A 13,235-nucleotide genomic window follows, 5' to 3' on the forward strand; every position below is an offset into this window, starting at 1 on the left:
CAGACGGCTTCCCTTTCTTTCAGTAGTTTAAAAATGGATTCTAGGACCAAACTGCCCTTGTTGCTGCTTTTTGGGCGTCTTCTCTGTCCCCTCTGCTCCCACTTCAGTCAGTGTTCTAGAATAGCATTCATTTTCTCAAGTATGCTTGTTGAACTCTACTATTTGATGGTTTGTGCTCAGTTTTCAGCCTACTGCTTGCTTAGTCACTCTTCTGCAGAAGAAAGTCCCTGCTTTCCTACCTCATAAGGAGGCTACTGAGAACGAAACTGGGGCAGGGAGAGCTGGGAATCTCTAAGATTTAGAATCAAATCTCCAAGCATTTGATTCTAAAGGGCCGGTATTTCTTGGGATTGTCACTGGGTAGGGAAGGAAGGGTAGTGCTGAGCTGGTAGAAGTTGTTACTGACTTTCCAGTGCTGGCTTTCAAACTGATCTCAGATCTGGCTCTGAGCCTCTGGATTAGCTGGAGTAAAGCTTGAAGGCCCCACTGCAGACTTCTGCTAATTTCAACATTCTTAACTATACTGCTCTTGTTCCTTTTGTTTTACAGTAAGATAGCATGCTGTTGGCTCTCTGCTCTTATGTTGTTAGGCTGCTAATAAATAACAAACATGGAAAAACTTATGGTGGTGAGACTTCCTACTGCTGTATGGAAAGCTCTGAAGCATCTGTACTGTGTTGCCTTATGTAAACTGGAACATCAAAGCAGTGTCCTTCATTTCTTCCAACTCAATGTTATAGCTTATCTCCTTATAAAGGAGAGAGTCCTGGGGAAATACTGCAGGTCCTTGCTGATCTGAAAAAAAGGAAAACGGGTTGAAAAATCTTTTCTCCAGTCACCAACTGTTGGCATGTGTTTGTCAGCCAAACGAAGGAATACATTATATTAGTGCTGGAAAACTCCCTCATGGTAGGAAGCAAGGATGAGCTTTATATCTGAGCCCCTGAGTTTTAATTTGGGTGCTGAGTGTTGGGAGGGAGAAAAACCCGTCACTAATATGTAAGAATGCCTTTTCAAAAAAGGTAGTTGCGTCTGCCCTGACAGCTCATTCCAGCTATTACTGGAAGATGCGTTGCTTTTACAGGAGAGCTGTGTTTCTATATGAAGGTGCTGCAGGTATTTCTCTCTGGGCATACCCAGGAACTTCAGAAACTGCCTCCTGGGTTGGTTGGTCTGAGGCGATAGCATGGTAAAGAGAAGCTTGTGTGTTTTGAGGTGGAGTATGTAGAGTTCCTTCATTACTGATCCTAATCCCTAGGAGCACTTAGTCCCTTGGACCTGTGTTTTTGCAGCTTAGTTGACAGACTTCTCAGATTGTCATGGCCTGAGGAGAAGGGCTAAAATAGTTTATGATAAAACATTTGGATTGGGACTTAACTACACAGTTTTCTGTTTCTGCTTAATCAGCCTTTGTTAAAGGCAGACTAGTTAGTGTAAGTAAATTATCAGATTTTTCTTTTAAAGTGTCTGGTTTGGATACTGCTTTCAATACTATTTTTCTGCAATAAGACCTGATTACCTTACAGTTGTTGATCAAAAATGTATTTTCTTGGAATTTAAGCAGGGAATAAACAAGAAGGCCCTTGTCATGATAGCATATTCCAGTCTCTAGGACTTACTAAATCATGACCTGTTACACAGATCATTATACACTCACTTAGGTTGTTTTTACAGCGCGCTGGCATTAGGCTTTGTGGAAGGGCAGACTTATGTCCTTACACAAACCTTACACCCTTTTGACTGGGGTGTTGGTTTTAGCAATAAAAGTAAGTCACAGGGGAAACTATCGTACCAGTACTGTCTAGGACTTCAGAGTTAATGATTAACTCCAAGGAGAGTAGAAGAATCTTTGTAGGACTGAGCAATCTCTATCCATATCCAACATGCATGTATGAGCACAAAAATATCAGTTTATGCTTTTGGAGGGATGCTAGTTATTCAACCCCTGTGTAAATTCATTCTGAATAAAGGTTACGTATCTCTCTTTCAACTCCAGGAACTTTCAAACTTACAATAGAATTCACAGAAGAATATCCAAATAAGCCACCTACTGTTAGATTTGTCTCTAAAATGTTTCATCCAAATGGTAAGTACTTAGACAATGCTTTTTTTCTGTGTGTGGGGGGGTGTTGCTGTAGTTTGCTATAGTGCTGTAGAAGAAGGTCTATTTATTGTAAATGTTTCCACTATCAATCAGCCAGCAAAATTCCAGTGTGGTTCTATGTAGTTTTGGTAAGGATGAGTGTGTGAGCAGTGCTCAGGCTTGAAATGAAAGGGGCGCGAAAGGAGCCTCTTCCCTTTCTGGTGTTACAGCACAGTATTGGCGAGACAAGCTCTTCTTTCTCAACTGCCTGCTCTTAAACCTTCCAGAAGAATACTTTGTACCTAAATAGCAGTGCCGTGGACTTTTGTCTGTACATCTTGTGTACATGACACTGCTGAATGCAGTTCTTTTATCACTTTTCCTCCCAAAAATGCCTGTAAGAATGCTAGACCTTGAAATGTAGTGCTAGTTTCCAACTCTAGCCAGTGATATTGCTAGTAGTAGTATTGCTAGCCAGTAATATTGTTTAATTAATCTCCTTCCTTGGTGATTAAGTTTGGAGATGTATTCCTTGCCTCCAAATACTAGATTTGTGAAGAAATACCTGAAATTTTCTAATGTGGCACGTAAGCATGTGTGGGTGAAGTGTACAGAGGGAAGGTTCATCTAAAGCTGTCGTGAGAAAGGTGACCAGACACTGGCTATTGTAGATACTTTCTGGGGAAACCTTGCGTGCAGACAGCTGTTTGCTCATGTTCTTTATTTGGTTCACTTGTGGGTAGCTTAAATTTTTTTTGCATTAATCTATTCATGGTTTTTCATTAGTTCCATAGTGGTAGTTGCAATGTCACAGAGAAGCTTGATGTTGGAGAACATGCAGAGGCTGAGTTTAAATACCTCAGGCAGCTGTCGGTGACAAGCTTCACTGCTTCCTACCTACAGGCTTGTTTGCTGGGTTTAAGTCTGTTGGAGTGTTTGTCAGTACGTAGGTTTTCAGGATCAGGCAATACTAGGAAAAAACTGAGTAGCTGTACAACTTGTGTTTAAAACATTCTTCTTGAACCTTTTCTAGTCTATGCAGATGGTAGTATATGTCTGGATATTCTGCAGAATCGTTGGAGTCCTACTTACGATGTCTCCTCCATCTTAACATCCATACAGGTAAAAAAACGCTGCATGAAAAGGCAGAATGAAATTAGGATGCTTGGACAAAAACACTTTTTTTTTTTTTTTTCCCCCTCCTGAGAGCCAGTATAGCAGCTATACATTGGTATTTGCTGAAGTGTGAATAATTCCCAGGTGTGAATTGACTAGACAGTGCCAGTAGGTGGGATGCATCCAGTGACCGCACTGCTCGGGTGTTGCTGCTTCGCTGTCGATTAAACTGTCACCTGCACTGCTAACAGTAAGACAGACAGCAAAAGCTTCCAGTAACGTACAACTGGAGTAACGCGGTGTGCCTTACCTCTGTCTAGATTAACTCCTGCACTCTTTTTACTATGGATAACTTAAGGACTATATTGGAAAACTGCATGCTGTTGAGTGCCTAAGAATGTTTTTCTCTTTGCACAGTCCCTATTGGATGAGCCAAACCCCAACAGCCCAGCAAACAGCCAGGCAGCTCAGCTATACCAAGAGAATAAGCGGGAATATGAAAAACGGGTTTCTGCAATAGTAGAACAGAGCTGGCGTGACTGTTGACCCAGGATGATGCAAATGAACACTCTGTTGATGAGGAAAATAAACAAAGTGTCCGAGTCATCTTTTTCCTCCTAGCATTTACTTTGAAAGCAGAATAGCTGTTGTGCTGTTGCCACCCTCCCTTGCTGAAGCTTCTTCTCCTTGGACATCAGAAAGCACCCACTTTGAAGTCAAGTGTTCTGTACTTGGGTTACTTGCAAAAGAGTTACTGATGCTGAATTCATTTTTTTTTGTGGTCCCTCTCCAGTCTTAGGGCAGTATTGTGCATTTCTGTAGTGTACACTAAGCTTTTAAATGTAATTGTGTTATACACAGTGATGCTTATGTGTAGCTTGATAAAAGGGATGTTTATATACATACACATTTTTTAACTGATATTAACTAAAGTGCTGATCTGTCCGGGCTGGTCATTTACCTCTACTATTGGTTTAGACCCCGCTGCATTTGCAAGTACTGAGTGAAGAAATAACCTCATTTCCCTTTTGTATTGGTTTATCAACTCCTCACTCCTGGAAAGAAAACCCAACTCTTAAATTGATTCCAATTCAAATATATAGTAGAACTGTGGAATGCTTGTTACTTCTGCACTTCACATGCAAGATTTATGTAGCTATACATAAATCACTACAGCTGTGGTACTTTGATCTTGGATGAGGGTGAGACACAACCCCCCCTTTTTTTTTTTTAAATTTTATTTTAAAGGACATGTCTACAGAAACTGATGGAATAAGTTTCTCTAGTCCTGTCCCTGAGGCATTACTGGACAAAACCAGGTAGAGCTGTGGTACTCTGAGCGAAAGACCTTCCATGCTAAGGAAGAGGTAAAAGCTGAAGTGTTCCAGCAGTGGAATTACTCTCCTTCAGTGCCCTTCTCCTGCCCCTTATCTTTAGCGGAGAAAGATAAGTCTTTGGGGATCCAACTTTGCCTTCTGGAAAGTTTGAATAAAGTATGGAGTAGGCACTGGAGTCGCTGCAGTTTCTGCTCTTTGTCAATTACTCTGTGGTTTGTGTGAGCTACTGCTGCATGCTTGGGTTAGTTTCCCTTCAGTTTTATGAAAATATTTTTTCAACTCTGAAAAAAAAAATTTGTAAGTCCTGACTCACTTTTTTTTTGTAAGGCTCAGTTTGTACATTTGGATACAGTACCTAAAGCAGCAGTGTGGGACAAACCCTACAACTGTCTTGTCCACTGTTCCTGTGTCTTTTGTGTGCACATTGGTCTGGTAGCCAAGAAGTTTAACTTTGCACAAGTAACCCATGTAAGAAACTGTACATTTTTCAAGAGTTGTAAATAAAGTGTAACCTTAGTGCTTATTGTATAAATAGGCAAGTGGTGTACAGCTGTGGTTATTTTAACTGGGGTGGGAAGAGGCTGTGAAGGGATTATGAAATACTTCCAGCCGTGGGGGCTGCAGTGGCTGTGCTTGGGTGAAAGCTGTGCCAGGTGTAGGGCAGAGATAATAAACTCGCCTTCCAGCCCCAAGGAGGTGTGAGGGGCAAAGGAGGAAAGACAGGCCAGAGACATGGAGAAACACAAGGTTTAGCAAAAAGGGGTGGGAAAAAAAAAAAAAAAAAAAGCACATGTAGGAAGCTCAGCATTGTGTTGTGCCTAGGAGTGAACTGTTGACAAACAAGGAGCCCATTGACAGTGAGTCAGTTACAGCCACTTACTGGGCTCAGTAATTAATTGATACAAGAATCATTTATTTTCCTCCTGTCTTATGAGGGGGGAGAATAGGATTTAAAAATGACTGACACATAACAAAAGCGGCCTAGCTTGGCAATGAAGATGGAAGCTGCCAGGCCCCTTCAGAAAATTAACTCAGGATTTATACCTGCTGTGACAACAGCTCCTCCCCTGACCAGCCCTTTTGTCGTCCATGGAACAGCCTTTCACCACTGAACGCCTACCGATGGTGTACTTGAGTGTGTTCCGAAACAGGTGTTGTAACTGGACCCTCCCAGCGCTGGACGGGGCAGGCTCGCAGGTGGCTGGGGTGAAGGCAGCACCTCAAGTAATGGTGTTTGTTTCCTAAGCATTCCCTGGGCAACACTTTCCCAAATCAGAGCCAGTCAAGAACAGAGCAGTTTAGTCACACCCACCGCGTTATTGACCAGTGCAAAAAACAACAAACACCAACCCAACTCCGGCACCTGCACCAACAGGGACAACTGCCACCACCCAGGAGTACCTGAACCAGTGCCCTGTCCCAGCTCTAACCATGTCTGCAAGCTGCTGCACACAGAACCCTTCTGGAATGGTCCCAGTCATTCTAAGGTCACACAAGTCCTCATAGTAGGCCCTCCAGTTTGGTATTTGTCCTGCTGATCAGTGAAAGAAAAAACAAAAACAAAAACAAAACCCCAACACACACCACACCATGAACAACCCCCAAAAATCACACCAAACCCCAAAAACCTCCCCCCAAGAAGCACTTTTCATCCCAAATCCTACGGTGAGGCTCTGTCTGCCTTTCTCAGCATCACAGCGTTTTGCAGACCTGCCTGTCCAAGGGAGGGAGGGGGAGCTGCACTCCTGCTTGCAGGAATATCTGCCTAGAAAGCACCAGGCTTCTCCCACTCCTACATCCCCATCTGCTAGAGCCCAGCGTTCCTGAGAGCTGAATTCAGCAGCCCAGGGACTAGTGCACACAAAAAGACAAACAACAAACCTGAAACACCCATACATTTCAAATATTAATTGCCAGATTATTTTTCTACAAAGACGGCAGCAGCAGGTTTTTTCTTTCTGAAGGCCAAGCAAGCAGAAGCTGTGCTGCAGCCATCCAGGCAACAAGAGGCGGGAATGCTCGCTCGCTGCTTCCTGAGCCAGCCTTACCTGCCAGAGCAGCCTCTTCCTTTTCACACTGTGGGGATAAAAATGCCTCTAACCGCACAGCACCAGGATCTTCTGCTTCAGCAGTACAGGTCAGTCACCCTCACCTCAGTGCTGAGAGTATTTAAAAATAAAACAGGAGGTGGAAAAAAAAACCCAGAAGGATGATGTAAAAGGATGGAGAGGCAAATACAGGCAGCAGAAAAACAAAAGCAATAGCTGAGAGACAAGCCAACAGGAGAACAGACAAAAAATTCATGAGGACTGGCTTTGTGCTAAAGAGCCATCAGGGGGCCCTACTGCTGCCAGGAAAACCCAGCATCTCTGCGCGCGTCTCGCTCTCGGCTCTTCCAAGGTCCCTTCCTACCCTCTGTGTTTTCCAAGCATGAAGCGAGCGTTCCTCCAAGGCTGCCAAAGCACCACAGCAGGATGGCGCGGGCAGAGGTCAGAGGCTGCTGCCCAGGCAAGAAGAGAAGCGCTCCAGCCTCCCCGCAGCACCTGCCAGTCTTGGAGAGACGCCACACTCACACCACACCTCGGAGCAACACCAGAAAGTTTACTTGGGAATCACCCTCGCCATACACAAGCACAGGTACAGGAACGGAGCAGAGAAATAATTAGGCACAGCTTTGATTTCAATCAGGATTAAAGAGCTTATATTCAAAGTAAAAAAATAAGTTATATAACAGTCCCCACAAGCTACACGAGCATCTCTGAGCGTGGGCTCTGCATTTACCTCCGGTTTTTCTATTTCACACTTCGCCATGGTATCTGCACATGTCAAGCAGTGCTCCAAGGCAAAAACGCGCTGGCGTTATCTCAGTCCGACACACTGACGGTTAAGGTGCATTCAGGAATTCTCAGTATGGGAGATTCAAGGCAGAAATCAATTAATAAAACTACTGTGGAACTGCTTAAGGACATCTGCCTACATACATACACACAGCAGAGACAAGACCTCGCTATCTATATTTATCAAGAATAAACAGTTTTCACACATTTTTTAAATACAAAGTGTGACAAATCCTGGTTTTTTTCCAGAAATAAAACTTTTTTATTGTCATTAATACCAACTTTACATACAGTTGATTCCCCCAGACTGCATTTTCTTTGCTTTTCTTTTTTTTAAAAAAAAGGCATTTTTTTTTCCTTCCTTGGTCAAGAAGAATAAGGGACGTATAATTTTAAGTTATGTCAAATTCCTTCTCCCTGGACATGTGTTTTTGCTATTACAAAACTAATAAAATGTGAAGGAACAAGTAATATCAAAGACACACACAGTAACAGCACTACTGCTTTGGGGTTGTGCTAATATACTTGAACAGAACTCGGTCATTTCTAAATGTCTAACAACATTTTAGAAATTATATTAACGAAGTGAAAGACTTGAACGTTAATATAACCCACAACAAGAAAAATGCAGCATCTCGTCTCTTTCTGTAATCAAATACCTAGGAAGCTCAGTCTCCGGTAGAAGGGGACACCTACCCTCAGTTTGTTTGAGGCATGATGAGCTCGTAATGCCCAACCTGGCCTTCTTGCTTCAGCTGGTCTAACAGATCTTCCTTACGCCGCTTCCTGCTTACCACCAAGTATCTGTTGTGGCCCTGCCCATGAGATTTACTTTTAAGACCATATTTTTGGGCGATTTGATGTATCTGCTTCCGCTCATCCATGGTCAGTTCTCTAGAGAAAGTCAAGTCAACATGACTTTCTGAGCGGGCATAGTTTCGAATGATCTCTTCGATATCTCTTTTGGCAATTTTGTTCACCCTTTCTACGTCGAGCCCAAGTCCTTCCCTTTTAAACTGCTCCTTCACGGAGATCGGCTCTCTGATTCCTTCACCATCCTTCCCCAGGCCACCGCCTGTCCAGCCCATCTTTCTTAAAATCTGATTCCCAATGTTGTCTTCTTTGATCTTCTGTTTGAAAGCCTCTTCTGCTGATCGACCCCGGATCTCATTTCTGGAGATGACGTCTTCGACGGTGCCTTTCTTCAGGTTATTAACAACAGTTGGCTGAGTCTTTTTGAGGATTTTCACGGCTTCCTCTGCTGCCTCATGCTTGACAGATTTCTTCACTCCAACTGCTTCTGCGATGAATTCATCTTCAAGCAGCACCTTGCATTTCCATCGCATGCCAGTCATCCTTTCAAAGACATACTCCACCGTCATCTTGTTGAACTGTGCGGTGTCGTTCAGCGTACACACAGGATTACTGGAGTTCTCATAAACCACGAGGTCCTTCAGGTCCTTCTTCCTTCCGGAGCCCCGTGACGAGCAGCCCACTTTCTGAACCTGGGTCACTTTGATGGCTGCTATATTTGACTGCATCTTCTGCAGGATTTTCAAAGCCTCCTCAGCTGCTGCGTGCTTGCTGGTCTTTTTAGTGCCAAATCCCTCAGCTAGGCAGTGATCTTGGAGATACACTTGACAACGCCACGAGCGGTTGGGCATTAATTCGTATTTATATTCAACAGACATTTTGTTATACGAGGCAGAATTGTTCAGTATCCCTATTGCATCGCTGGCATTCTCCGTGAGGACAAAACTAGTCCAGTGTTTGTTGGTATTAGCGGAACCTTTCACAGATTCAGTACCAGGCTGCATCGGGACGCAGTCCCTGTTGGCAACTACAAACTCCTCATGAGGTTTGAGAGCAGGAGGGAAATCCGGGCGACTCATGCCTGCCTCACACACCACCAAGTCTTCATGATAGGTGTGCTTGAACTTCCGCTGAACCACTCGAACTTCCACAGACTTCTTCAGCAGCTTGACTGCCAGCTCCGCGGCTCGATCCCTGGATCCATTTTTGCTGCCGGCGTAACCGGTGGCCAGGTAGACGTTCTGACATCGCACTTCACAAGCGAAGCCATCCGTTAGGAGTTTCTTGCTCTTGGGGAGGTCAGCAGGGGCAATTTCTTTCAGAGGAACATAAATATATTCAGGATTTGTCTTGCATGCCTGAATTGAACGTGTCAAAAGATACGTATAGTTAATTTTATCAGTCCCAGTGTTTGCATCTGGGTTAGCGAGATTTTTCCAGACAGCTGCTGACAGTTTCTCCATAAAACTCTGCTTCAGCATTATAGCTGATGGAGGGAAAGTTTCAGATGCAGACTGGACAGCTGAAGGAGACACAGAAGCCTGCAGCACACTGCTCGTGGTACAGTCCATACTATTCACAGCCCTCTTGGCTGCTGCTGCCTGGCCTGCAAAGCCAAAGCCAGCTGAGTTGGAGAGGTGAGGATCCACCTCCTGTGCACTCACAAAAGAATTCATACAATTTTCAGCTGGCTGTGCTATGCTGTTTGTATTTGCCTCCTGGATCACCTCCTGTGGTTGGTCATTCAGAGGCTCTTTCTTCTTGTCATCCTTCTCAGCACTGGTGACAAAGTGTATGGGTTCAAAACGTGGTCGCACCTGGAACCTGGGGACCACCTTTTTGGGCGGCTCAGGAATCTCTTGTGGCTCTGGACCTACGGGGTAGAAGAAAATTACAAGATTACCAATAGGTGCCATGAGACAGTGTTTTCACAGAGCGATCTCCTGGCTTTGAACACAGGATTCCCACTTCTTAGCCACAAACAAAAAGGTTTCCTACCAAAGACATCAACGATTGATCAAATAAGACCATTCATTCTTGTGCGGGTCACTACAGCAGTATCTCCAGCTCTACAACTGCCATACAAAAATCTCTGCATACTTAGTTACAAGAATTTTAGGTCCAAATCACTTGCTCTGCCCTTCAACATCGCCCGCTGAACCCACCCAATAATTTCTGAAGTGAATCCATTCAAAGCTACTAAAACAAGTAAAAACTTTGTCCAATAAGACAGAACACCAGAGTGAGACCAGAGCCTCAGCTCTGACCACCGCAGGGTTGTGGGATGATCCCAGATAAACAACTTTATCTTCAGGTCTTCTCATTTGAGGGAGAAACACAGTGATACTGAACCCTCCTCTCCAAAACACGCAGGGCGGTTAATGACTGTGTTTAGAGAAGCATTTTCTGTAAATATAACTACCCTTGGTTAAAGGACACCAAACGTGGAGAAATCTGCCCAAGCTCAGGCACCAGCTGCAGTGGCTGCGGGCCCATTACACATTACTGTAGACCTCTTGTTTCTTAACCAGAAGAAATGCAAACGAGGCAGAATATCGATGCAGAATATCCTGATATGCACGGCTACTGCAGAAAATGAGTACTGAACAGCTGATAAGCAAACATGTTACACCTAAAAGATGGTTATACAAGACTTCTGTGAAAGATTTAGTCCCCCTGTGCTGAAGTGGTACATGTGTGTAATTTCATCAGAGGAGCCAAAGGGCACCTCAGCGCCTTGGAATGAGCTGCCTAATCCAACACCAGTGTGTGCAGCTGTAATATCGGTCAGGCAACACATCTGTCTAGACATCACACTACCACAGCATATATATCATAGCCTAGTTCACTGTGGATGAAAATAATCCCACTTTGCATCCAGTATAAACAGGCCTTCATATTTAGATCAGGTGAAAAAGCTCTTACAGGCATGTTATATCCTTTGGTCATCAGTTTTGATGAGTTATGGCAAGGTTTACATTTCTTGTTCAGTTCGGTATTTTGCTGACTGCACTGCAGCAGCATCTACAGGCTCTCACCAGCAGAACAGCTCGTTATGCTGTCTGCGTAACACACAATAGAGAACCTTTCCCCTCAGAGCTGCTGCCTGACAGGACAGACAAAACATGGGAGGATAGCAGTATTTTTCTCAGTTTTGCAGCCAGCCCATGAAAGCATGGAAAGATTGCTGGGTGTCAAAGAAAGGAAAAAAACTTTGGGAGAGCTAGGAATTATATCTAAGCCAAGAGGAGTCCTGTGCTGTCTGACCACTTGTGCTTTAAACGGCCAAACTACTGACTGGCACTCGCATCCACAATCTGCACCTGCATCCGTAAAGGATTCCCCACCCCTCCCTCCAGAGAGAGGGCAGGGAGCTCCGAAGGTGCTGGAGAGGAGCCAGCGGATGGAGCCACTCCACTGCCAGCCCTCTCTGCCTGCTGCATTTTCTCCACTGGAAAAGCTGCAGCTGGAATATCGATCCCTGAGACCATGGGACCAGGCTGACATATGCAGGACCCTCCCAGGCCCAGAAGGGAGGAAAAGAAAAATAAAATTAAACCCACCACCACCACGCAATGCTCCAGGCTGGTCGTAACTCAAAATCAATAAGCTGAACTTGACATCTCCATGCGCATGTTCACTCCCTTCTCAGGTTGGAAGATCACCCTCACCACAGTGAGGAAGGGCAGGTGGATATTTAATTACCTAGATTCAATTCCCTATCACTAGGGAAAAATCAATTACCTGGCAATTTCAATGAAAAATTATATTTTCTTAAGCAAAAAGAGAACTCTGCATGAATTATGTATACCCCACGACACGGCAGAGCAGGGGAAACGGCTGCAGCCTAGCAGCATACACCACGGTCGCTTCTCTTCAGTTTGCCGCGCTGGCTCTCTTGCAGGCGGCCCCGTGGCGCACTGCTCTCCCCATGCTCCCACTAACGCCCACCAAACAGCAACAGGGAAGGGTGTCTCCTTTGACACATGGACAGATATACTCACTGTGAGATGGAGAGCGATATCTTTTCAGCTTGCTGCTAGGGACCAACTCGTATGTCCTTGTTTCCCCGATATCGATGCCTTCAGCCATCTTGAGAACCTTCTCCATGACCTGCAAGCCGTACCTGCGTGGATTCAACAGCAAACCGCTTTAGAACTGGTCCCACAGGGCAACACGCGCACACACAAGCCTTTATCACGTCAAACAAGAAGTGAAGCTGCCCGAGACACAGTACCTGGCGCAAGGGAGACATTCCCCCAGATTTTGCTGGAGCATTGACAGGGGACCTGGCCACCAGCCTCATGCCGTTGCTAGTCCAGGGCTGGCAGACAGCCTGCACACCAGCTAACGAGCTACCTGGCTCTGTGTGAACCTATTCGTGATTAAGAAACCACGCAACCACCAAACTGATGGCGTTTTAAACTCCCAATTTAAATACGTTATCTATGAAACACAACATTTGGCAGAGCCACTAGGAACATTAAGGAACAGAGGGGTGTGGAGAAGGAGTCGTCTCCTTGCACATCGCAGCTTCCCTGAGCCAAGCACAGGGGCGACTGACCAGCACTGAGGCTCGGCTGGGTCAGCAGCTGCAGACCGTACGTCACTGGAATAACATGGAAATCGCAGATGTCAGATGACAAAGGCACTGCTCAGCCTTTATCGACCACTCTCTAAAAAGTCAGACTGATTTCCAGCTTGGCAGCTGTAACTGAAACGTTTTAGATCTCGGAGCCATGACTGAGGTGAGGTGGCTGTAACCAGCTCTGTGCAAGCCCTGACCCCGCCGCAGCATGCCGACAGTTCCGCACAGGCAGGACATGCACCGTGCAATCCCATCCCTTTGGCTTTACATCCCTGACCATCTAAGTTTTCCATTGCTCCAGGCATCTGTCACGTTTTTGAGCCACTTGTGCTCTGAAGCTGAACAAGAAAAAACCCCAAACCTTTCCAGCCAAGGAGAACCTGCAAACATGGCCCGAAACCAGCCTCTGACAGGTTCACACTGTGGTTGAAAAAGGAGGAAAAGCAATCTTGCACCTGTTC

General features: G+C 45.0%; 2 protein-coding genes across 2 annotated transcripts; one reads left to right on the forward strand and one right to left on the reverse strand.

Moving 5' to 3' along the window:
* Positions 1-1,996: 1,996 nt before the first annotated feature.
* On the forward strand, positions 1,997-4,392 carry LOC104464455 (ubiquitin-conjugating enzyme E2 A; the record flags this gene model as incomplete). Its single annotated transcript, XM_010077167.1, has 3 exons — positions 1,997-2,086; positions 3,117-3,205; positions 3,617-4,392. Coding segments are annotated over 3 exons (308 nt in total), but the record flags the coding sequence as incomplete, so codon positions are not given.
* A 2,828-nt stretch (positions 4,393-7,220) lies between these two features.
* Positions 7,221-12,310, reverse strand: NKRF (NFKB repressing factor). Its single transcript, XM_010077166.1, has 2 exons — positions 12,191-12,310; positions 7,221-10,059 (listed from the first exon to the last, which is right to left on the reverse strand). Exons 1-2 carry the CDS (start codon positions 12,294-12,296, stop codon positions 8,072-8,074), a joined length of 2,094 nt encoding a protein of 697 aa, XP_010075468.1. The 5' UTR covers positions 12,297-12,310; the 3' UTR covers positions 7,221-8,071.
* Positions 12,311-13,235: the final 925 nt, after the last annotated feature.

The sequence above is a fragment of the Pterocles gutturalis genome, unplaced genomic scaffold (assembly GCF_000699245.1).
Source record: "Pterocles gutturalis isolate BGI_N339 unplaced genomic scaffold, ASM69924v1 scaffold25118, whole genome shotgun sequence".
Lineage (NCBI taxonomy): Eukaryota > Metazoa > Chordata > Aves > Pterocliformes > Pteroclidae > Pterocles > Pterocles gutturalis.

Excerpts from the sequence above, each read along its gene's own strand:
- NKRF (XM_010077166.1), bottom strand. The coding sequence starts at position 12,296 with ATGGAGAAGGTTCTCAAGATGGCTGAAGGCATCGATATCGGGGAAACA. Across the intron at positions 10,060-12,190 it reads ATATCGCTCTCCATCTCACA|GTCCAGAGCCACAAGAGATT; the intron begins GTGAGTATATCT and ends TCTACCCCGTAG.